The following is a 26,612-nucleotide window of genomic DNA, read 5'->3' on the forward strand; positions in this document are numbered from 1 at the left end:
CCTTTATAGAACCCACGTAATTTTCAGTCCATTGAAATAAGAGTGCACACAAGCAAAGTAAAACACTCAAACAGGAGATGATTAGGGTACAGACTAGACATAGTCCCACAATAATTAAATAGATGGAAAGTCATCATTTTCCAGTAGGGAGAGTGACCAAAAACACTCATTTAGAAGTATTTGCAGTAAGCAAAACCTTCTCCCACTTACCATCTTTCATTCATCTATGAAATGCCATATAGTGGAGGCATGGCAAATAGCACATTCTCTGTTCTCGTGCTGACCTGGTGGTTAGCACAGTTGCCTGCATTTATAGCCTTCATACTTTCGTCCTCCTCTCCAAATAGGATTATAATACCAAAGGGGCAAACAAAGCATCTACACAAAACTGACGCCATCTATTTCCTATGACCATGCTTTCCCTTGATGTAAACTGTGCTAGATTGACTTCTTAATCTTAAATGGTGATGAAGTAGAAGGAGTAACTGTGCTAGCAAGCAAAGGTGGAGTCCTGAGAGTCTCCAAGGTCATGGCCCTGATCTTCTGGTGCAAATAGTATGTTGGCCTTCATTGCAAGAGGATTTGAGTACAGGAGCAAGGATGTCTTATTGCAGTTATACAGGGCCTTGGTGAGACCACACCTGGAGTATTGTGTGCAGTTTTGGTGTCCTTACCTAAGGAAGGATATACTTGCCATAGAGGGAGTGCAGTGAAGGTTCACCAGACTGATTCCTGGGATGGAAGGACTGTTGTATGAGGAGAGATTGGGTCGACTAGGACTATATTCACTAGAGTTTAGAAGAATGAAAGGGGATCTCATTGAAACGTATAAAATTCTGACAGGGCTAGACAGACTGGATGCAGGGTGGATGTTTCCCCTGGCTAGGGGGTCCAGAATAAGGGGTCACAGGCTCAGGATATGGGGTAGGACATTTAGGACTGAGATGAGGCGAAATTTCTTCACTCAGAGGGTGGTGAACCTGTGAAATTCTCTACCACAGAAGGCTGTGGAGGCCAAGTCACTTAATATATTTAAGAAGGAGATAGATAGATTCCTAGACACAAAAGGCATCAAGGTATGGGGAGAGAGTGGGAATATGGTATTGAGTTAGAGGATCAGCCATGATCATATTGAATGGCGGAGCAGGCTCGAAGGGCTGAATGGCCTACTCCTGCTCCTATTTTCTATGCTTCTAAGGGCCCTTACTGTCATCACAACAGTTTGAGCCATGTGTGAAAGCATCAGGGACTTGGTCAATCCTTTTTGGGCCCTGATTACAGCCACCTTCAACAGAAGCCACCTCATCAACCTTTTTGATGCAGTTTGCCTTGCCCTCAGCTGCAATGCCCACTAGTACTGGGCATTGCAGCTGAGGGCAAGGCAAACTGCATCAGAACAGTCCATAGGGTATTCCCAAGGTGGTTAAAGCTTGCCTTCACTGCTCTTTCCAAAAGGTCAATAAGTCTCGCCAATCCAGCAGTGACAGACTCCTGTAAGTGGATGCCCAGGGCTTAATGGCAGCAGTCACTGCACGCTTGAAGAAACTGTGATCCTTATTATTATACTCTTGTCTATAACATGCTATGTATAACATGCTATGTATATTATTCTCACTGATACACTGAAAATCAAATAACAGACAAGTATCATATATTGGGTGACTCCTCATCCTCTGTGCTTTCATTTTTCATCTCAACTCACATTGCCCTTTGTCCTCTGATTCACTGCCCTCCCATAATCTCTCCCTCCATGTAAGTTCTCCTACCCTTATTCACAGCCACCCCCATCCCCCCGACCATTCCATCTCACAAGGCCTCTCTACTCCCATGGTAAGACCATTTCCTATAGTCTCTGACTTCAGTTCCATTATATCCTCACTAACTACGTTCTAGGGCTTAACAGAAATTGGCATTCTTCATGTATGTTCCTACACAGTACATATCTGCAGACTATTTGACAAAGGGTGGCATCACAGCCAAGCTTGATCCTATCCTCTTTTGATGCTCACACATGTGCATTTCCAGCAAAGATCACTAGATGGTGATTAGAAGCAAGAACCCGGGCTTAATTTTCCTTCCTTAACCCTGGACCCTGACTGAGATCAGCGAACTCAGCACACTGGAGATTAAATCCTAGAAATATTTAGCCTCTATGGCTGACCTGTTGACTGCCTTAACCAGCTAAGCCAATTGGAGAGTATCAATATTGCTATCACTAAAACTGAAATCTGCATTGTGGAGCTGATTTTATGAAATCATGCTTAATGGACAGAAAAATCGAGGGACGGGTAGGTGCCCATAATTTCCCCATTTGTGCTTCTAGTGAGTATAGCTCTCTGCTGGGTGTACGCATTCATAAAACTACCCTTATACATTTAAAATATCTAGAATATTTGGAAATGGATATGTACAGGAACATAATTATAGCATTGAAGCATAGTGATAGGCTTCAAGAGGATATAGACAGACTGCTGGCCTGGGCGGACACGTTGCAGATGAAATTTAACATAGAAAAATGCGACGTGATGCATTTCGGTAGGAAGAATGAGGTGAGGCAATATAAACTAGAGGGCAGAGCTCTAAAGGGGTACAGGAACAGAGAGATCTGGGGGTATATGTCCACAAATTGTTGAAGGTGGCAGGGCAGGTCGAGAAAGTGGTTAAAAAAGCATACGGGATCCTGGGCTTTATAAATAGAGGCATAGAGTACGAAAGTATGAAAGTCATGATGAACTTTTATAAAACACAGGTTCGGCCACAACTGGAGTATTGCGTCCAGTTCTGGGCACCGCATTTTAAGAAAGATGTGAAGGCCTTAGAGAGGGTGCAGAAGAGATTTACTAGAATATTCCAGGGATGAGGAGCTTTAGTTACGTGAGTAGACTGGAGAAGCTGGAGTTGTTCTCCTTGAAACAGAGACGGTTGCGAGGCGATTTGATAGAGTTATTCAAAATCATGAAGGGTCCAGACAGAGTAGACAGAGAGAAACTGTTCCCATTGGCAGAAAGGTCAAGAACCAGAGGATATAGATTTAAGGTGATTGGCAAAAGAACCAAAAGGTGACATGAGGAAAAATTTATTTTACACAGCGAGATCTGGAATGCACTGCCCGAGGGGGTGGTGGAGACAAATTCAATCATGGGCCTCAAAAGGGAACTGGATAAGTACTTGAAAGGAAAAAAAAACTGCGTGGCTACGGGGATAGGGCGGGGAAGCTGGACTAGCTGGATTGTTCTTGAATAGAGCCGGCGCGGACTTGATGGGCCGACTGGCCTCCTTCCATGCTGTAACCTTTCTATGATTCTATAAACATCACAAACTGCTGAGCTACCAAAAAGGGGGATAAAAAAAGAGACACAGATGAACTGTCATTCCTCCCATTTTTACTCATTTTCTATGTCATTCTGGTCTTTCATCTCCGCAGTTTATCTTGGATTCAATGGGACTCAGGTTACTTTTCAACTCATTATATTTTTGTGGTGATACAGGCTAGTAGATAAAGGTGAAAAATAGGTTTCCACCTATTGACCCATTGATGGCATGAATAACACATACACCCCCCCTTCTGTGTTCAAATTAATGCTGGGGCACAGGTCTGTGCCCAAATAAATTGGAAATATTTTTATTGTGTGTGTGTGTGGTTATGTTACTTAAACAGTCAACAAGCTGCAATGTCGTCCTTGGTAAAAACAAAAATGGGTAAATGACACATTTTACAGGTGGGAATTACTTTTGGAAGTCTCAGTTTTCAGATTTTTCTTCAATGAAATTCAATTATTTTCAGGATAGAGGGCCTACCTTGTGAGAAGCACAGCATTATCATGGTGAGCGATTCCATTGTCAGGGATGGCATTTCCATTACCATTGCGGGAAAAAATAGATTTCTGCCACTTACAAAAACTATCAAGTGATTTACCAGCATGATGATTTATTTCCAAGTTTGGCTAAAATGTAAACATAAAAGACAATATAATAATAAACAATCAAATCTCATACAAGAATTTTAAAAAATTCTAAATGCTACTTTTTGCAATGGTGCTTTCTATGAAAACTAAAATATTTAAGTAAACAGAATCACAGAGCTCTAAACAACAAAAACCATGTGCATTTTTGTAAGATGGCTCTTTCCTATTCCACAAAATATTAAAAATGTTCCAAGTTTCTTGGTCATTTTTGAGCAACCTCCAGTGGTGGCTTTAAGGACCACAGGTTAGGCTGTTCAAGACCTGGAAATGCCAGTCGGTGCTTGCACATCGCAAGGGCAAACAAATTTAGGGGTCCGGGTCTGAAATTAGGTTTTTTCTATTCGTTCATGGGATGTGGGCGTCACTGGCAAGGCCAGCATTTATTCCCATCACTAATTGCCCTTGAGAAGATGGTGGTGAGCCACCTTCTTGAACTGCTGCAGTCCGTGTGAAGGTTGTCCCAGAGTGCTCTTAGGTAGGGAGTTCCAGGATTTTGACCCAATCCCTTGCTGCAGAATACCCAGCCTCTGACCTGCTCTTGTAGCCACAGTATTTAAGTGACTGGTCCAGTTATGTTTCTGGTCAATGGTGACCCCCTGGATATTGATGGTGGGGGATTGGCGATGGTAATGCCGTTGAATGTCAAGGGGAGGTGATTAGACTCTCTCTTGTTAGAGATGGTCATTGCCTGGCACTTGTCTGACGCGAATGTTACTTACTACTTATCAGCCCAAGCCTGGATGTTGTCCAGGTCTTGCTGCATGCGGGCACGGACTGCTTCATTACTTGAGGGGTTGCGAATGGAACTGAACACTGTGCAATCATCAGCAAAATCCCCATTTCTGACCTTATGATGGAGGGAAGGTCATTGATGAAGCAGCTGAAGATGGTTGGGCCTAGGACACTGTCCTGAGGAACTCCTGCAGCAATGTCCTGAGGCTGAGATGATTGGCCTCCAACAGCCACTGCCATCTTCCTTTGTGCTAGGTATGACTCTAGCCACTGGAGAGTTTTCCCCCTGATTCCCATTGACTTCAATTTTACTAGGGCTCCTTGGTGCCACACCTGGTAAAATGTTGCCTTGATGTCAAGGGCAGTCACTCTCACCTCACCTCTGGAATTCAGCTCTTTTGTCCATGTTTGGACCAAGGCTGTAATGAGGTCTGGAGCCGAATGGTCCTGGCGGAACCAAAACTGAGCACTGGTGAGCAGGTTATTGGTGAGTAAGTGCCTCTTGTTAGCACCGTCGATGACACCTTCCATCACTTTGCTGATGATTGAGAGTAGACTGATGGGGCAGTAATTGGCCGGATTGGATTTGTCCTGCTTTTCGTGGACAGGACATACCTGGGCAATTTTCCACATTGTCGGGTAGATGCATGGCTAGTTCTGGAGCACAAGTCCTCAGCACTACTGCAGGGATGTTGTCGGGGCCCATAGCCTTTGCTGTATCCAGTGCACTCAGCTGTTTCTTGATATCACGTGGAGGGAATCGAATTGGCTGATTTCAAGCTGCCACCAGGGCTGCCTAAAAAAAAAGCCCCAAACAACTTAGCAATGGCCCGAGCTCCTGTGCAGATCGGGTGCGGGACTCTGAAGTGCTAAACTGGTTATCATTGCACCCATTTTAGGCCCATAAAATGAGCGCAAAAATGTTAAACATAGATCCAACTATGTCTTAAGACATCTTTTAAGCTAGCCAAAAAAGCAGCAACATCTAGGTTTCCTCTCCAAACACTCAGCAAAGGGGAAGGAGCAGAACAAGCAAAATGATTTAAGTTGTGGTCAAGTGTAATTTCCCTGTACTTTTTGAAATTGCAGCATTATACCAAAATTACAAAGCATTCTTCTACTGCTGTAGCTCTTCATCTACATCATTTAAACTATGTTGCCAAATAAAGCTTCTGAAGAAAACACAGCAAAACATATAATGAGGATACCACATGATTTCAGTTGGTTAAATGTTAAAATAATGGCCCTGATGGCAAAACAGATCAATTACCTAATATGTAGGGTCTTCTTCTTCTTCAAATGATATGCATCCTCCATACACTATAGAAATGGAGTCTAATTGTTTGACTCTGAGAATAACACATATATAGCAAGCTTGTGAAATGTCAAAACGTGATTCATGATTTCCTGCTCCTGTGTCCTATAAAGCCTTAAAACCTGCACCATTGTACCAAGAAAAAGAAAAATTGACACAGAGCTAAAGAAGGAGATATTAGGAGGGGTAACCAAAAGCTTAGTCATTGAAGTGAGTTTTAAGGAAGTCCTTAAAAGGAAGAGAGGGAGAAAGTTGGAGGGCTCTAGGAAGGGAATTCTAGAACACAGGGCCTAGACGGTCAAAGGCATGCCTGACAATGGTGGTGGTGTGATAGGGAGAGGTGAGGGGGAAATACACAAAAGGCTCGAGTCAGAGGAATGGAGAGTTTTGGGGGTGAGGTGGGATGGAGGAGATTACAAACATAGGGAGTGGCGAGGACATGGAGCATGAGAATTTTTAATTTGAGGAATTGGGGGATCGGAAGCCAAATGAGGTCTTTGAGGACATGTGCGACATGTGAGCAAGACTTGGTCAGGATAGGTTATGGGCAGCAGAGCTTTGAGAGAGCTGACGCTTTTGGAGTGTGGGATGGGATGCTTGCCAGGAGAGTATTGGAATAGTTACACAAAAAAATCTAAGAGGGGGGCACACAAGGATCATTCTTACCTGGTCATCAGTAAGTAAGATGAGTCGAGTTACTACCACATTCACAATGTTTCCTATACTGGAGTCTTGCAAAAGTTTGGCAACCTGACCTCCAGAAAACAAACAAAAAAAAACAGTCTTAAAAATGAAATTGGTATCAGGTAACTCAAGAGGATCATAATCGATCTGGGCACAGAATAATTTTTAAAGCCTTAATTAGGGTATTGCACAAAAAGTGTGATTGCATCTGTGGTTAAAATGTAGCCTGGCTGTAGAATGACATTCTCTGTGCAGGGAACAGGCCTAAGGTCACTCGCCCAATTCTATGTCTCCCACTCACCCCAAAAGGTCCAATGCTACTGATGCACCCAACAGCGTAATCGGCCACTTCACCTCCGTTCCTGTCTAAATTCAAGCCATAGAGGCTAACAGATCTTGGCATCAGGATATAATATTTGACCACCAATGAGGCAACAGTATTAAGAGCAGGCTTTTCCAAAGCTCCAGACCCAATAATTTCAAATAGGGAAAGCAGTGACTAGGAAATGTAAATAGAATGGAGTTATTTGGTAATTGTGGGGCAGATTGCCAGGGCTTGCAAACTGCATGTGAACCTTTGCTCATCTACCCTACATCATGTCACTGGACAAAACATTATGTATATCATTTTTTATAGATCCCTACACTTCCTTTAGTGCCCTACTATAATGCTCAAGATGCAACAAACCAATAGACTGTTAACTGAATCCACAGAACATGTAGGCACACCATCTCCATGTGTACTGCACTCACTTTCATGGCACATAATACTGAAATTTTATGAAGTGCATGGGAGCAAAAGGATATAAGAGACGATTTAAGAGAAGAGTGACTGGGATAATTCCAGGCTTTAATTATGAAGAAAGTCTCAAGTGACTAAACTTATTTTCACTTTAAAATAATGCAAAGGTACAGATAAGGTGGAAGCAGATATGTTACTTATCTTGAGCAAAAAGCAGACACAGTACAAATTTCATGAGTCTCAAGCAAGGTTAGAGAATATGAAACACTTTTTCCACTATAGGATAGTGAATGTGTGGAACAAATTATCAGAAGGGAGTTGATTTACGGTCAATTGTCATCCTTAAAAAGGAGTTGGTTCAATACTTATTCAAAAGTGAGTTTGGGTTACAGAGATATTTAACACTGCAGTGTGCAATGGAGGAGTTGTGGTCAAAAGGACATACTACTGCATGCTCTCAAGTCATCTCCCTGCCTCTAACTCCTCTGAACAGAAACCTCAGAGGCCATAAAAGCCATGGCTGATCTCATTAATTCCTCCCCCACCAAAAGATCCTGCCAAATGTATATTTGGCCTGTTGTCAGGCAAATTCAAGCAGTTCTCCTTATTTGTGCTTCTATACCTTAATTCTGGTACAATTTGACTCATTCCCCAAAAGCATGAGAAAGATTTGTCAATCTCTATCGCTAATACATAGGCTGCATTTGAAATTGTAAAGATACCAAAATGTGTAGTCCGGTCTACGCACTCATCCCACTAACCATTTCTCCCAGTTTTCCAGTGGCCCCTCTGGACCTGTAGTGCAAGTGCAACCTAACTGTGCACACCTATTTAAATTCCTTATCTATCCAGTCATAGCCAGAGAATCACCTGCAATGGCTTCTCTTCCCGCTCCCACAACGTTACCTCTGGAGTCGCCCAAGGATCTATTTCTCATCTACATGCTGCCACTCGGCGACATCATCTGAAAACACAGCGTCAGGTTCCACATGTATGCTGACGACACCCACCTCCACCTCACCAACACCTCCCTCGACCAGTCAACTGTCTCTGATTTGTCACACTGCTTGTTCGACATCCAGTATTGGATGGGCAAAAATTTCCTCCAACTAAATATTAGGAAGACCGAAGCCATTGTCTTCAGTCCCCGCCACAAACTCCTTTCCCTAGCCACCAACTCCATCCCTCTCCCTGGTCTGAGGCTGAACCAGACCATTTGCAACCTTAGCGTCCTATTTGACCGAGATGAGCTTCCAACCACAAGACCGCCTACTTCCACCTCTGTAACATCGCCCACCTCCATTCCAGCCTCAATTCATATGTTGCTGAAACCTTCATCAATGCCTTTGTTGCCTCTAGACTTGACTATTCCAATGTTCTCCTTGTCGGCCTCCCATCTTGCACCCTCCATAAACTTGAGCTGATCCAAAACTCTGCTGCCCATATCCTAACTCGCACCAAGTCCCGTTCACCCCGACGCTCGCTGACCTACATTGGCTCCCGTTCTGGGAACACCTCGATTTTAAAATTATCGTCCTTGTTTTCAAATCCCTCCATGGCCCATTTCTGTAACCTCCTCCAGCTCTACAACCCTCAGAGATCTCTGCACTCCTCCAATTCTTGCCTCTTGCGCATCCCTGATTTTAATCGTTCCACCACTGGTGGCCATGTCTTCAGCTTCCTATGCTGCAAGTTCTGGAATTCCCTCCCTAAGCTTCTCCATCTCACTCTCCTGCTTTAAGACACTCCTTAAAACCTACCTCTTTAACCAAGCTTTTGGTCACCTGTCCTAATATCTCCTTATGTGGCTCGGTGTCAAATTTCATTTGATAACGCTCCTGTGAAGCGCCTTGGGACATTTTACGATGTTAAAATACTGTATAAATGTAAATTGTTGTTGTTCTTATATGTAGTACGTGTCTTCTAGATATTTATATGCATGTAGCAAAAATATAGCAAAAAGTTAACTGGTGCAGCAAATGACATACCAAAGAGGTACCACAGTAGCAAAACAATGGATTGCCTTGTCATTTTCCACACAAATCCTTAATCTTAACTGGATCTTTGGGACAGCGGAGGAGGCCAAAATATTAGGTTATCAGAGACAGCTCGATTTGACACTCGGCTCCCCAGCTCATTTGTGAGTAACCAACTCTGTTCAAACTAGAGTACCTATTGTTGAGTGGCAGAAATAATCACTGCCAGTGATACATAGCTATTTTTTGATTTCAGGATCTGTAGCTAACTCTTTGTCCTCCCACAAAAAATATATAAATATCCAGCTACAAGAAAAATCTTTAGATTGATCTTAAAACTTGTGAGAACACGATATAGTTACAGTTTCACTTGTACAACGTAAACAGTCTTACAGAAGACATTCTTCAGCCATTACAGCTTCATTTATTTTACATAGTTAATCCTTCAAACTCAAATGGGCTGTCAAAGTAGTTCTGTGCTTTATCAATGTCTGATGTTCTCTGCAGGCTAATGTGAAGTTTCAGCTGAGCCCAAAGTTTTTATAATGGGAGCTCTCTATCAAAATAGGTTCCCTCCAAGTACTCAATTTCCTTTGCAGTATCCAAATTTGAACATTTTTATCACATAACATCTCCAAAAAGGATTCAGTAACTTTCTACTGAACTACTTTTTCTTACTTTTTTTGATATTTTAAATCTCTATTTCTCTCCTTTGTAACCTTCCAAGCTATTTGCCCTTACATAAAAGGGAGGTAAGTGATTACTAGCAATAACCCTCTCTGATAAGAGAACGTGGCATGGTAAAATACAAAAAGGGGAACAGAAATCACTGATTTTCCCTGCCGACATTAAAGATAGAAATAGACAATCCATCACAGATTGGTATAAATCAACTAATTGGGAGCAGGAGTACCAAAGACTCCAGTTCAGGCTGGGATTTGAAGTGGGTCTCTCGGTCTGTTGAGGCACACAAAATATAGCACACTGAGCCATATATTTATTTCTTGAACTTTAGGTAATGGAACTATTTTCTCATTAGTCTCAGTACTTGCAATTCCACAGTCACAGCTTAAAAACTCATTTCTAGTTCCAGAACTCATTGGAGCTCTCCATTTTCTTTTCAAATCTAATAGATTTAGGCCTGCAGCCTTACTGGTAATAATAATGTGCCTTCTAGTTTAGTTCTGCAGATAATGGATCAGGGAAAGCTCCAAATGCAGAAGTATGTGTGTATATATTAAATATATATATATATATATATATAGCTCTTGCAGTATCATCTGTCCTGAATAGAGAACACCAGATTGATCTCTAGCCTGACCAAGACAACACCATCTTGGTTGTACTGTCAGACGAGGTGCTGAGCAGAAGTAAAATTCATCCCCGCAAGGAATGGAGGGAAAACTTGAAAAGCAGTCATCCCAGGAGCCTCATTAAGGATAGCATTGATAGAGACTTGACAACATGCAATGTGTCTATACTTTTGATGAAGAACCACTGCAAAGGTCTTTAAAAGGGAGAAAGAAAATAGCAAACAAATTTAATTGGAGTGAAGGGAAAATTGCATTTAAAAGTGCAATGTACAATGAAATAATGAAATATACTTACAATATTCATGACAGAGAGAATATACTGCTCAATGTCTCTTCGTCCATGGTATCCGACCATCATTTTATCTGCTACTACTAGAGTCTCTACATAATGTTCTTGACTGACCGATCTTTTCAGTTGTAACTGGTTTCGCAGAGTCTGATTGGGTGAAAGAGTCACTGGTGAAGTCTGGAGATTCCTCAGCCATGAAGGTCTTCCTTTCCCTGGCTTCTCATCTGGAACAGAACCACCGTAAGCATTCAAAATTGTACCTGATGTGTGAAGCACAAGTACCATGTGTACCTCATGCATGAAGAACACGTACCAAATAGCAACCAGAACTATTTCCTCTCCCATCAGTTGCTCTTTGACCATCATCTGAAAATTTCCTTAGTGGAGGTTGAAAAACAAAATTCGTAACACCAACTAAATTCATAAGATCAACACTGAAGTGAAATATCATCCCAACTCCATAAGGCAATGAAAAGATTCAGCTATTTTGGAAAGATGTTTGTGCCTTTCTGAGGTGCTGAGGGTGCATATTCCCCCCTTTGTGTATTTGTATAGTGGCATTACTCTGTGTTACTTACTTTATAGCCAGAGGGCTGCTGGGCCTCAAAGTTTCAATGATTAGATGGATGATTGAAATGTTCATTTCTATTTTTTTCTTAAAATAACCTATAGAGACAGAAAAACTAAAATTCTGAATAAAACAAGAGAGGCTGCCTCAGAGATTCCTACTTAAGATAATAATAAAGACCACCTAGAATTGTGAACTTATCTGGTTGTCACATTTGCCCAACAGTATATATATCACGATTTATCTAGTGCTTAGGGATGTTGTTTTATTTGCCTTAGATGTCTACAGTTAGATTATTGAATGTGACATGTTGTCAATTTGTTACTTCAGTGTAGTTCTCACTTTTTCCTACTGACTATGTTAGTTGTTATTGTTATACTTTTATATCTATATTAAGGCACATGACATTAAAGAGAATTTAGCAGCATTGATAAAAGGAAGAGTGGGGGTAAATATTTTCAGATTCACAAAATGTGAGCGTGATATGTGCTGGGATTTTTTTTTGTTTTCCATTTATATATGAACGATATGAATATGGACACAAGATGAATCATGTGAAACTTTGCTGGTGATACTAAATTAAGGGTCATTGTAAACTGTGAGGAAGAATTCAAGAGATTGCAAGAGAAAATCGATAGGTAAGCAGGATGTGCAGACAGGTGGCAGATGCAGTTCAATGCAGAGAATAGTGAAGTAGTGTATTTAGGGAAAAACAATAAAGGAAATATACCCTATACTTTAAGACACAAAGTGGAGGAACAGCGAGGTTTAGGAATACAGCCAAACAGGAATAAAATGTCCCCTCCCATGCACTGCTGGTGCAGGCAATACCAGGCGTGGGAGCAGCAGAAAGTCCAGAGGCAGAGGTCTAGCACCAGAAATGAGCTACAGATGTGCTACCCAGGATTTTCTGACTGCACCATGACACAAACATCATAAAATTTTTAAAAGGTATGCAGATAAAGGAGGGACCTCTCGGTCCTGCATTTTCAGTTGGTTTGCTCCACCAGCACCAGATCATCACTGTATACCTGTATAAAATGGCGCACAACAGAACTCAGAATGGCACTTCCCCAGTAACTTCAGCAGGTACTGATCTCCCACCTCTAATCGGCTTTTACATAACACGTGATGCATACTCATGAGCAGAATAGCTATCCGCACTCTATTTCTTCAGAAGTCTATCAGTTGATTATGACCAGACTTATATGTAACAGGGGCCTAGCATAAATTTTAGTGATGTGCATTGCAAGCCTCAAGAAATACCACCTGGCTTTATTAAAAGGAATAATCAATCGATCACAGAGGCAGGTAAAGCAAATGGATGAAAAAAAGTGAAGAGCGATCCATAGCATCTCCCTCCTTTGCTGGAGCTTGAACAGACTTTTGCTATCTAAACTCAATTGAATTTCTCAACTCTAACAAAGTTATGATCAGATAGCAACAGGTAATGCAACAATAGAGTTTTGTAGTTCAAGTTTGGAGCTTTGGAATGGCACTTTGCTGACTAGTTGATTTCAATCAGATGTGGCGGACATGTTAAATAATTACTTTGCGTCAGTATTTACAGTCGAGGAAGAGGATAGCATGCTGGACACCCCAAGAAAACTAATTCTGAATCGGGGACAGGGACACACCATAATTAACGTAAGCAAATTAAATGAAGAAAATAATGGCACTAAAGAGTGACAAATCCCCAGGACCAGATGGTTTCCATCCCAGGGTTTTAAAAGGAAGAAGGTGAGAACATTGCAGAAGCCCTAACTATAATATTCCAAAGTTCTCTCAATTCAGGAACCGTTCCTTTAGATTGGAAAATTGCACAAGTCACTCTGCTATTTAAGAAAGGTGAGAGAGAGAAACCAGGGAATTATTGACTAGTTAGCCTAACATCTGTTGTTGGGAAATTACTAGAGTCTATAATTAAGGATTTTCAGCTGATCAGAAAGAGCCAGCATGGACTTGTAAAGGTTAGGTCATGCCTGACGAACTTGACTGAATTTTTTGAAGAGGTGACTAAAAGTAGTGGACAGGGGAATGTCTATGGATGTTGTTTATATGGACTTCCAGAGTGCATTCGATAAAGTCCCTCAGAAGAGAGACTGTTAGCTAAAGTTGAAGCTCATGAAATTGAGGGCAAATTATTGACCTGGTTAGGAAGTTGGCTGAGGGGCAGGAGACAGAGAGTAGGGATAATGGCCAGGTACTTAAATTGGCAGGATGTGACTCGTGGTGTCCCACAGGGATCTGCATTGCAGCCTCAACTATTCACTGTATTTATTAATGACTTAGATGATGGGAAAGAGAGCCACTTTTCCAAGTTTGCTGATGACACAAAGATAGGCAGCATTGTAAGCTGTGTAGATGGAAGCATATAATTACAGAGAGATGTTAATAGATTAGATAAATGAGCATAACTGTGGCAAATGGATTTCAATGAAGGCAAGTGTGAGGTCATCCACTTTGGACCTAAAAAAGATAGATCAGAGTACTTTCTAAATAAGAACATAAGAAATAGGAGCAGGAGTAGGCCAATCGGCCCCTCGAGCCTGCTCCACCATTCAATAAGATCATGGCTGATCTGATCCTAACCTCAAATCTAAATTCATGTCCAATTTCCTGCCCGCTCCCCGTAACCCCTAATTCCCTTTACTTCTAGGAAACTGTCTATTTCTGTTTTAAATTTATTTAATGATGTAGCTTCCACAGCTTCCTGGGGCAGCAAATTCCACAGACCTACTACCCTCTGAGTGAAGAAGTTTCTCCTCATCTCAGTTTTGAAAGAGCAGCCCCTTAATCTAAGATTATGCCCCCTAGTTCTAGTTTCACCCATCCTTGGGAACATCCTTACCGCATCCACCCGATCAAGCCCCTTCACAATCTTATATGTTTCAATAAGATCGCCTCTCATTCTTCTGAACTCCAATGAGTAGAGTCCCAATCTACTCAACCTCTCCTCATTTGTCCACCCCCTCATCCCCGGGATTAACCGAGTGAACCTTCTTTGTACTGCCTCGAGAGCAAGTATGTCTTTTCTTAAGTATGGAGACCAAAACTGTATGCAGTATTCCAGGTGCGGTCTCACCAATACCTTAAATGGTGAAAAGCTCAAAACAGTGGAGGCCCAAAGAGACTTTGGGGTCCATGTACATAGATCATTAAAACATCATGGACAAGTATGGAAAATGTTCAAAAAGGCTAATGGAATGCCGGCCTTTATATCTATAGGACTAGAATACAAGGGCGTAGAAGTTATGCTACAGCTGTACAAAGCCCTGGTTAGCCCTGGAGGACTGTGTTCAGTTCTGGGCACCGCACTGTAGGAAGGATATATTGGCCTTGGAGGGAGTGCAGTGTAGATTTACCAGAATGATACCTGGACTCCGAGGGTTAAATTACGAGGCGAGGTTACACAAACTAGGGTTGTATTTCCTTGAATTTAGAAGATTAAGGGGTGATTTGATTGATGTTTTAAAGATATTAAGGGGAACTGATAGGGTTGAGAGGGAGAATCTATTTTCGTTGGATGGGGAGTCTAGGACTCGGGACATAGCCTAAAAATTAGAGCCAGGACTTTCAGGAGTGAAGTTAGGAAACACTTCTACACGCAAAGGGTGGTAGAAGTTTGGAAATCTCTTCCTCAAATGGCAGTTGATGCTAGCTCAATTGTTAATTTTAAATCTGAGATTGAAAGATTTTTGTTAACCAAAGCTATTAAGGGATATGGGTCTAAGGCAAGTATATGGAGTTAGGTCACAGATCAGCCATGATCTCATTGAATGGCTGAACAGGCTTGAGGGGCTAAATGGCCTACTCCTGTTTTTATCTTCCCATGTACTGAGAGGTGGCATTGCTGATGAGAGAGAGAGAAAAAAAAGTCATGTATTACCTGAAACTCCACATGTTGCATCAAGGTGCCGATGTTGGTTTCGAAGAGAAGATCGCTTATAAACTACATGGGGGCTTCCTTCACTGTAATTGAATTCAGCCATTTTAACGGTGGTGAGGGGCTCGATGAAGTATTCTTCTTCATCCTCAGCTATTACACCATGCTGAAAGCAAAGCACTGCTGTGGTTACTACTGGTAAAGAAATTATTACAAGTACTGCAGGCTTTCTGTAATGATTGTGGAAACCATTACAAATGATCGTCCATTATTTTAAACACAGAAGAAAATAAAACACCGTATTACTTCGCAGCTGACTCACATAAATCTGATCCAGCATCATCATTTGGTAAAATGGTTCATCCTGTCACACAGTTCAAAGCTACATAGGAAAAAAATAAGTGATGGGCCTAACATTTAAGAGGTGAGAACTGAAGGGATGAGTCAGAATGGTTAGTTTTCAAAAAGATTTTCCAAAAAACCCTTGTAAATATTACAAAATTACACTGGAGTGTGTTCAAGGCCCTAACACACATGCACCTACATCCACAAAGTACACTTATGTAAAGCACTAGCAGTTTCTAAGGTCAATAGTCTAATAGTCCAACCTATGCATTACTCTTATTACAGGGTGCTAGAAAACAGAATGGCTTAAACGTGTTAAAAGATGCACAGTTATCAAGAATCTTCACATAAATACCAATTTAAGGGTATCCAAAAATAGAAGCAGCAATACAGTACACAGTAATTTGCACAAAATAATACTTTAAATTGTCTAAAAATGTGCTCATTGCAAAGATGTTGCTATTTTGGTTCTTCCCACACCCCTAATTTGACCCAATGTCTGTGCAGGAACATCTATTTTCCCCCAGCAGCAATTACAGATAGGTGTACACTTTTGTAAATAGGGGAAAAAATCTAGGATATCCATCTGCTAAAAGCAGAGACAGTAACACAATTAGGTTTTTAGTTCGGAATATTTATTTCAATATCCATTTCAAAATATGGATAAACATGCACGATGAGAAGTAGGTAACGCAACGAATTTGGAAAAAAAGTTATTTACATTTGATTGTGTTTGCTCAGACATGGGGGGGGTGCTAATATCAAACATTACTTTGATTATATGTTGTTAAGAACTTTCCTGCTAGCTACCTAGTTATCACCACTCATTCACATCACAGTGGTAGATGAGGTTCCAACCAGTACTAGTAAGTGAACTAGTGCTGTTTTCACTGGTTACTCTGGTTACGCTGCATATCGAAATCAAATCTGCATTTCAGTTGTGCAGTATAATCAGCAAACACTGCAATGTGAAACAGCACCAAATTCTCTGTTGCCCTGAAACTAACTGCAGGCTGGTATCTATTTTAATGACATGCCCAGAACGCATTTTAATTGGACACAGTGACGCTAATAAGTCATTACATTTATTAATGTGACTCCGCAAGAGCAAGGCACAACCCTGCTATCGAGGGTGACTGAAGATAATTTACATTAGAGATGTAGGGTCCTTTAGACTGAAGGTACAATTTGGGACTATGGCAACTGAGCCTGAAGATACACCGAGTTGTATTTGAGATTTTTTTTGGCCCAGGATAATTGTCCACAAGATAGATGTAATTAAATTATAATAATACAATTTAAATATACATACAATCTCAATTTTCAAATTGTAGTCATTATATTCTAGTATTGGCTATTTTTGTAACAGTGTATGCAACCAGCATCTTCGCTTAAAAAACTGCTTACAACATTTTGAGCCGAAAAGCTCCAAGTTAAAGTGTTAAGATGTTACATTACTAGTTTCACCTGTTCCTGACTGTTGCAGCAGCACTATGATTAGGTAGAAAATCTAGCCCATCAGGGTGTCCTAGCTCCTGCACCAGCTCAGTGTTTGGTAATACTCAAGATGGTGTTCAAGACTTTGAGTTTGTTAACATTGTCCAACAAATGATATTTGAAGATCTGGTGCGGGAACCCTTGCAGAACTTTACTTAATTTTCTTGACCGCAACATACCTAAAGCACCTTTAACACTTCCCCCGTACCACATTCAATTAGTGATGAAATGCTATTTTATTTCTCCTGAACTTCCTTTTGAAGGCTGTTGACTTACAAAACGAAAATATGTGGTGCCAGGTGAAGTGAGGGAGTTTATCAGCAATCCCAGGGCTATAACTGTACTCTACACGCATTAATTACCAAGTGCTGGATCTTCAAAAGTTAAAGTGCTGGCCTGAATTTTCAACCACTCTGCTCTTACAATCTTATTTAAAATTATAAAAGGGTTGCTTCTTTAAAGATAAAGGGGATACAAAGTGCTTTGAGTAATTTATCACAAGGCATCACACGCAAGTGTAAGAAAAGGTTATTGAACACTTTAAGAAGCGGGTACTGCTTTCAGTGTATCCGCACCCATGCTTCATCTGTGCACACTGACAGATCAAGCTATTTTTACTGCAAACGTTAACAATTCAGAAGTTAGGACTAAGAAGGGAAATCAGGTGGGACTTTTAATTGAAAAGGTAATAGGGCCTGTGGATAAAGCTATCAAGGAAGGTTATTGATGCTGATTAGCTTTAGAAAAATATAAATAGGTTCATGGGACAATGAAATACATTTCATATTATATAAGAGTAAATATTGGAAATAAGCTAAAAATGACTGTTTGCAGTAATAATGGACAAATACTTAATATTTTTGCATGACATTCCTCTATTTTTAAAAATAAAACAAAAATGTTAACCTGTTTATTTGAAATGTGTTAATGCCCACGTTAAAATAGAGGACAGAAGACATTTTGGACTATTTCTGCATAGTCTCGAGAGAAAAAGTTAACAGCTGTTGAGAAAACCACCATCATAGTAGCAGGTGTTGCTTCTGCTGAGGCACAAACCTTGACAGCTAGCGTAGTAATTGTTGAAACTGAACTTCTGAAGCAGGCCCAATCTAGTTGAGCCTGCTAAAAGTTCCTTGAAATGACAGAGTATCCCTTTAAACCACTGTAGCAAGAAATAATAACACCCACAAAGCAAGTATATAGGAAGCAAGTATATAGGGAGGGGAGATTTGTCTGTTACATGCAATTTCAAAACAGTTGGAGAAAAACAGGAGTGGTTAATTTTTATGACAATGAGGACAAGACTCATTTATTTATTTATTTATTTATTTGTGGCCACACCACCAAATTTGTGGCCTGAGGTTAACCCTCTTGATTAACAGTTTAGAGTGGTTGGGAACAAAAACAGTACTCCACCCTGATTTTGGCCAAAGTACACACTTTATATTGCACAATAACTAATCAAGGCAGGTTAGAAAATAGCAGGTTTATTTCTACTGAAGCTAAATTGCATTTGTACCACATTAAGTAGTGCAAATGCAGTTTATGCTCTTGAAAAAAATGCGTGATTGGATCTGTAACAGGAAAATCAGAAACTTACCAATCCATTACAGTTACTTAAAGCAACTTTTGTGGCTCCCTGGAGATCACTTAAATGTCCCAAATAATGACATTCATCCATATAATCATGCCTCCATTCCAAGCCATCTCTTTTCCAATATTCTACAGTAAAATAATCTGATACCAGATTAATGTGTAAAGTCAAGTTTAAAAGAAAGTGCAATCCGTGTGAAGATACTTTGTAAAAAACTTGCTGCTCAACTGGCTCATCTTGAAACGCATGTAAGCTTCTCTTTGATCGCAGTTCATGGCTACTTTTTACATTGTAGCTTAGGAAGTCTCCATTGTGGTCAACTCGGACAGGAATTGCTATTTCATAGTGTTCAAGAGTTGATAGGAATTCTTCTGTGTTAAAACAAAAAGGTATTTTTTTTCTTATTCAGTTACAGATTTCTTCTCTTAATCCCATCCCTTAAATACAGGTAAAAAGATGTTTTTCTGTCATGAAAGACAATTTAGGTACTTTTTTCTTGAATCCTCCCCAATTATATATTCTTCTCCCTCTACAATACTCCTTAAGCTGAAACAGCTGGATTGTATGGACCGTGGGTTGCTCACAGCCTCTTCAATGCCACTCCATACCAGTTTACTGGCAGATGGTGAGCTTTTGCAGGCCAGAACATGTCCCTTAATGATTTCTTTCTCCAGATAGAACACAGAGAACTTTTCATTTAGCAACCTATCTCAAAATTACCAAAACCTACTCACAAAGGGAAGCAAGGGTTGAGCTTCATTCAATGCTGGATTTAAACTTTGGCCTCTACAACTTAAAATCAGCTCTCTACTGTTTGAGCTACACCAATGATTATGCAGCAGCACATTGCAAACCTGCCGGCTGGCCGTGATCTGACTCCTAACCACATATAGGTATATTTTCCCCTGTTCACTATCATCGAGGAAGTCAATGTGAGTGTGAAGCAGGGTAAAGGTAATTTTCAAACAAATACAAGTCTCAATTTGCCACAGTTGTATGTATTTATTCAGATCAGGAAATCATTCAAGAATTCAAGTATGCTTTAGTATTAAACCTAGTGTTTAGAGAAATTCATTTGTATGACAGTTTAAGTAACAGGCTTATGTTCTATAAATAAGTCATGAGGTCCCCATGTCTAGCTATTCAGAGTTGGGGGTAATTTTAACCTAACTTGCCAGGTGGGAAACCCATGGGATTGGGTGGAACATCAGTTTTCCACTCTGCCCAATATTACACTGCATTGACTTCAATGGTGAGTAAAATTGCACGGGGTGTAAAACCAGTGTTGTACCTCAACTTGTCAGTTTCCCGAAGGGTGGGTTCGGATAAAATTGGCCTCTTATTAAGGTTCACTATTTAATGTTCAACAAAGGCTGCATTTACAGATATACTTTAATCATTAAAAGGATACAATTGGTGCTCACTTTTCCGTGATGGCCATGATTAAAGGAGTATGGCAGAAGCTGGCACTATTAATAATTGAAAGTTCAGCTTCCTGATGCTTTAAAAATAAGCAATACCTCAGATGTGAAATGCATTTTTTGGTAGCTGTAAATAGGGACGTTTATTCATGTAAACACCTCACGTGGGAAGGAAGAGTCGTTCATCATTTTGGATATGATCAAATCACACGCAAGCTAGGTGATTTTTTTTTACAAAGTAATGACTCCTGTTGAAACAGGTTTGCCTAACACTTTTTCATAAAATACTGCCCCTTTAAAAGAATTTTGTTAGTTGAACATAACTGACTGGTAATTCAAAAGAGTGCAACTGAAGATGTTAACATGACTTTTAGCTGTGTTGAAGGTATACACAGTAAGAAAGGAAAAATGAAAATCAGCAAGTTTCCATGGAGGGGAATTTTTGATTTTAAACAAAATGATACATCAATTAGTGGATTGCCGATGGCTTTACTCAAGATAAGTCAGAGTTTGCATTGTTTAGAACGACCAAACCATTATACCATGAAGTGTATAATGTGTTTAATCTAAAACATCTGGTGCAATCACAACAGATGGTTGTTACATTTTGGAGTTTCTTTACTTCTTTTTCATGTTTCACATGACTCTCATAGATGTGTACACCTGCTCAGATATCTAGGTAAGATTTGAAAGCATGCTCAGCAAACAAACAGTAAACTCTTTCACTTCATTTCAGCTACTGATTGTATCACACTCCTTCTCATGAGTCAATAGTAGCAATAACAAATATTTGGACAGTAATTAAGCTTATGTAGCTTGAGTAGTAGAAAATAATTTACAACAGCTGTAGTAAAATATGATGCAAGTAATTTTTCTTACGTAGCAGCTCTTCTCTTTTCTTACTATCCATTGGAGCTATCTGATCGAGCTTTCTTTGAAGGCTACAAATTGACTCTCTTTAAAGGCTCCAGAGAGACTCACTAATTTTTTAAAAAGGCATGCTAGAAAATTCAGAAAAATGACCGGGACACAGTGAACGTAAATAACTATCTGCTGAATTCAAAAAGAGATGCCAATCAAAAATATATTTTGAACGAATCATACAAGACGCTTGGTTTCTCAGTTTCTCAAGCATCTGCCTTCCAATAACTATTGATTTGTTAACAAATGTTTCAAAAATAACCTGGAACAATCTTCAGTGAGTGGAGCTGGTTTACGCGCCATGAACAAATAATTAAAAAAAAATTCTTTCATGGGATGTGGGCATCGCTGGCAAGGCCAGCATTTATTGCCCATCCCCAATTGCCCTCGAGAAGGTGGTGGTGAGCCGCCTTCTTGAACCGCTGCAGTCCGTGTGGTGACGGTTCTCCCACAGTGCTGTTAGGAAGGGAGTTCCAGGATTTTGACCCAGCGACAATGAAGGAACGGCGATATATTTCCAAGTCGGGATGGTGTGTGACTTGGAGGGGAACATGCAGGTGGTGTTGTTCCCATGTGCCTGCTGCTCTTGTCCTTCTAGATGGTAGAGGTCGCGGGTTTGGGAGGTGCTGTCGAAGAAGCCTTGGCGAGTTGCTGCAGTGCATCCTGTGGATGGTACACACTGCAGCCACAGTGCGCCGGTGGTGAAGGGAGTGAATGTTTAGGGTGGTGGATGGGGTGCCAATCAAGCAGGCTGCTTTATCTTGGATGGTGTCGAGCTTCTTGAGTGTTGTGGGAGCTGCACTCATCCAAGCAAGTGGAGAGTATGCCATCACACTCCTGACTTGTGTCTTGTAGATGGTGGAAAGGCTTTGGGGAGTCAGGAGGTGAGTCACTCGCCGCAGAATACCCAGCCTCTGACCTGCTCTCGTAGCCATAGTATTTATATGGCTGGTCCAGTTAAGTTTCTGGTCAATGGTGACCCCCAGGATGTTGATGGTGGGGGATTCGGTGATGGTGACCCCCAGGATGTTGATGGTGGGGGATTCGGTGATGGTAATGCCGTTGAATGTCAAGGGGAGGTGGTTAGACTCTCTCTTGTTGGAGATGGTCATTGCCTGGCACTTATCTGGTGCAAATGTTACTTGCCACTTATGAGCCCAAGCCTGGATGTTGTCCAGGTCTTGCTGCATGCGGGCTCGGACTGCTTCGTTATTTGAGGGGTTGCGAATGGAACTAAACACTGTGCAGTCATCAGCGAACATCCCCATTTCTGACCTTATGATGGAGGGAAGGTCATTGATGAAGCAGCTGAAAATGGTTGGGCCTAGGACACTGCCCTGAGGAACTCCTGCAGCAATGTCCTGGGGCTGAGATGATTGGCCTCCAACAACCATTACCATCTTCCTTTGTGCTAGGTATGACTCCAGCCACTGGAGAGTTTTCCCCCTGATTCCCATTGACTTCAATTTTACTAGGGCTCCTTGGTGCCACACTCGGTCAAATGCTGCCTTGATGTCAAGGGCAGTCACTCTCACCTCACCTCTGGAATTCAGCTCTTTTGTCCATCTTTGGAGCAAGGCTGTAATGAGGTCAGGAGCCGAGTGGTCCTGGCGGAACTCAAACTGAGCATCGGTGAGCAGGTTATTGGTGAGTAAGTGCCGTTTGATAGCACTGTCGACGACACCTTCCATCACTTTGCTGATGATTGAGAGTAGACTGATGGGGCGGTAAATGGCCGCATTGGATTTGTCCTGCTTTTTGTGGACAGGACATACCTGGGCAATTTTCCACATTGTCAGGTCGATGCCAGTGTTGTAGCTGTACTGGAACAGCTTGGCTAGAGGCGCAGCTAGTTCTGGAGCACAAGTCTTCAGCACTACAGCTGGGATGTTGTCGGGGCCCATAGCCTTTGCTGTATCCAGTGCACTCAGCCGTTTCTTGATATCACGTGGAGTGAATCGAATTGGCTGAAGACTGGCTTCCGTGATGGTGGGGATATCGGGAGGAGGCCGAGATGGATCATCCACTCGGCACTTCTGGCTGAAGATGGTTGCAAACGCTTGAGCCTTGTCTTTTGCACTCATGTGCTGGACTCCGCCGTCATTGAGGATGGGGATGTTTGCTGAGTCTCCTCCTCCCGTTAGTTGTTTAATTGTCCACCACCATTCACGACTGGATGTGGCAGGACTGCAGAGCTTTGATCTGATCCGTTGGTTGTGGAATCACTTAGCTGTGTCTATAGCATGTTGCTTCCGCTGTTTAGCATGCATGTAGTCCTGAGTTGTAGCTTCACCAGGTTGGCACCTCATTTTTAGGTACGCCTGGTGCTGCTCCTGGCGTGCTCTTCTACACTCCTCATTGAACCAGTGTTGATCCCCTGGCTTGTTGGTAATGGTAGAGTGAGGAATATGCCGGGCCATGAGGTTACAGATTGTGCTGGAATACAATTCTGCTGCTGCTGATGGCCCACAGCGCCTCATGGATGCCCAGTTTTGAGCTGCTAGATCTGTTCTGAATCTATCCCATTTAGCACGGTGGTAGTGCCACACAACACGTTGGATGGTGTCCTCAGTGCGAAGACGGGACTTCATCTCCACGAGGAGTGTGCGGTGGTCACTCCTACCAATACTGTCATGGACAGATGCATTTGCGACAGGTTGATTGGTGAGGACTAGGTGATAGAATTAAAAAGCTCATACTAAGCTAAATCTTAGACAAAGTTGCTTCATTTCTATCATGACTTGCCCCCCAGCCCCCAACCCCTGCCCCACCCCTTCACTTTTCCTTTCAGGTTCAATACTCATGAATACTGCTAATGTGGTTTCTGTGTCTAATCCTTTAAAGGCTCAACTATATTCTTATGGTTTGGAATAACCTGTGATAAGAATGGGCCAATCTGAGGAATATGACCATCTGATTCTTGGTTGTCGGCACGGCCCAGTACACAGTGGCAGTCACCTTCATCTGGTCAGATCTCTATTTCCCCCATCCAAATGGTAACCTCAGCCATGCCAATACTGAGTTCTCAACCTCAACAGTCAATCCTGGGTTGCTTAACCAGGATTATACGTTGGCGACACAGATGTAGCAATCATCCCATGACTGCCTGAAAATGCGCTATCACCAATGTATGCCAGGCATAATCCCTTGACTCCAGTCAGAACAGAATTCATTAGCCATTGGAAAGTGGCTATGTGTTCTTCAACCCAAAAGGCACAACTGAAACCCTCTTCAGCTCTGCTGGTGTAGCAAAAACAGAGCTTGACAAGGCCACTGTTTTCAGGATTGAGTCAAGATACTTGGGTGTCCCTTAGGTTCTCAAGGAATTCCTCCATGCCAGGCAAAGAGTAGGTATCAGCTTCCATTAGGTCATTTAGTTTCTGATAATCTACACAGAACCACAACATCTTGTATTCTTAATGATCAACACCACTAGTGAAGCCAAGTGCTCTGTGATAGCCTTATTTCCTAGATCCAGCACTGCATTCTTCCCTGTTGGACTAAAAACATACTTTTTAAAAAAATTCGTTCACGGGATGTGGGCGTCGCTGGCAAGGCCGGCATTTATTGCCCATCCCTAATTGCCCTCGAGGAGGTGGTGGTGAGCCGCCTTCTTGAACCGCTGCAGTCCGTGTGGTGACGGTTCTCCCACAGTGCTGTTAGGAAGGGAGTTCCAGGATTTTGACCCAGCGACAATGAAGGAACGGCGATATATTTCCAAGTCGGGATGGTGTGTGACTTGGAGGGGAACCTGCAGGTGGTGTTGTTCCCATGCGCCTGCTGCTCTTGTCCTTCTAGGTGGTAGAGGTCGCGGGTTTGGGAGGTGCTGTCGAAGAAGCCTTGGCGAGTTGCTGCAGTGCATCCTGTGGATGGTGCACACTGCAGCCACAGTGCGCCGGTGGTGAAGGGAGTGAATGTTTAGGGTGGTGGATGGGGTGCCAATCAAGCGGGCTGCTTTATCTTGGATGGTGTCGAGCTTCTTGAGTGTTGTTGGAGCTGCACTCATCCAGGCAAGTGGAGAGTATTCCATCACACTCCTGACTTGTGCCTTGTAGATGGTGGAAAGGCTTTGGGGAGTCAGGAGGTGAGTCACTCGCCGCAGAATACCCAGCCTCTGACCTGCTCTCGTAGCCACAGTATTTATATGGCTGGTCCAGTTAAGTTTCTGGTCAATGGTGACCCCCAGGATGTTGATGGTGGGGGATTCGGCGATGGTAATGCCGTTGAATGTCAAGGCGAGGTGGTTAGACTCTCTCTTGTTGGAGATGGTCATTGCCTCTACATACTGATGTAGAAAGCAGCCTTTGGACACATTTTAGAAAGCCCTCAGCTTCTTTGCCACCAATAATGCTCTTGCTCCAATCTATTTTTGAATAATTGGAATCGCCCATTACTATGGCCCTGGAACCTTAGATTAACACTACCACCCTCTTCCCTTGTTTCCTACTCAATCCTTCCTGAATATTTTGTGACCAAGAACGTTTAGCTCCCAGTCCAGTCCTAGCCGAATCCTGGTCTTTATTAATGCTTTAATATCATACCCTCTTATAGCAATATGTGCCTCCAGCTCAATCTTATTTGCAATACTTCGTCCATTTAAGTACATATAAGCCGAAGCTACTTCTGTCTGTTTGACAATCTCAATAGTTTTCACTCCTCCCTCTTGTTCCTCTCATCCTTCCTACACTCCTTATCCCATTTACTTTCCTTGAAGAGGCCAGTGTAGTGCAAAAGGATAGCAGTGTGTTGAGTTTAACTTTGGCAAAAGTGATTGGGGGTATAAGTACTGATATTTTCACATTTATTTTACCGTACTGAGATAATTTACTTAAGTTTACTTAATTCCAATAATGAGTGGTCTAGCAGCAGATAAACAATGGCACAATTTCTTGACCCAAAATAAATTGGGAAGTGCCTTTGGGAAAAAAATAAGACTTAAAAATCAATCTATGAGAATGGCAAAGCCAAATACTATCCATCATAAGAGCTTGCAAATCACTAACTTTGCAAGCCAAAACTGATGCACTAACAGTGCACTTTCCACACAAGAAAAATAAGCATTTACACGGAAAGAAATTTGGGGCTATCAATTGGGCCATGTTGTGCCCATTTTGTAGGTGCTACGCGGCCTCCTAAGGACCCAAAATGGTGTCCATTCGGCGAGACGTGCGCCGGATGCCATCTTGGTAAAGGCGTTTGTGCCCGCGCAGATAACGAATGCCGGCACCATGTAAAGTACGGAGAATATGCGGTAGATCAGTGTGCAATGCTGATTTAAAGGGACAGATGCGATTTTGGAACTCAACGCTTCAGCCAACGCACTGTCTTAGCCTCACAGCTGAACAGGTCATAAACAGCATGGAG

General features: G+C 41.9%; 1 protein-coding gene across 1 annotated transcript in view; it reads right to left on the bottom strand.

Annotated features, from left to right (window-relative positions):
• The window catches only part of LOC137299753 (A disintegrin and metalloproteinase with thrombospondin motifs 6-like), a 124,852-nt gene that overhangs the window by 91,050 nt on the left and 7,190 nt on the right, over positions 1-26,612 (bottom strand). Inside the window, exons 2-6 of the mRNA XM_067968694.1 lie at positions 18,913-19,277; positions 15,474-15,636; positions 11,023-11,240; positions 6,679-6,762; positions 3,799-3,944 (exon numbers count right to left, since the gene is read on the bottom strand). Coding sequence (XP_067824795.1) covers positions 3,799-3,944; positions 6,679-6,762; positions 11,023-11,240; positions 15,474-15,636; positions 18,913-19,277 — 976 coding nt within the window. The remainder of the gene's footprint in view (positions 1-3,798; positions 3,945-6,678; positions 6,763-11,022; positions 11,241-15,473; positions 15,637-18,912; positions 19,278-26,612) is intronic.

Source organism: Heptranchias perlo, chromosome 29 (assembly GCF_035084215.1).
Source record: "Heptranchias perlo isolate sHepPer1 chromosome 29, sHepPer1.hap1, whole genome shotgun sequence".
Classification (NCBI taxonomy): domain Eukaryota; kingdom Metazoa; phylum Chordata; class Chondrichthyes; order Hexanchiformes; family Hexanchidae; genus Heptranchias; species Heptranchias perlo.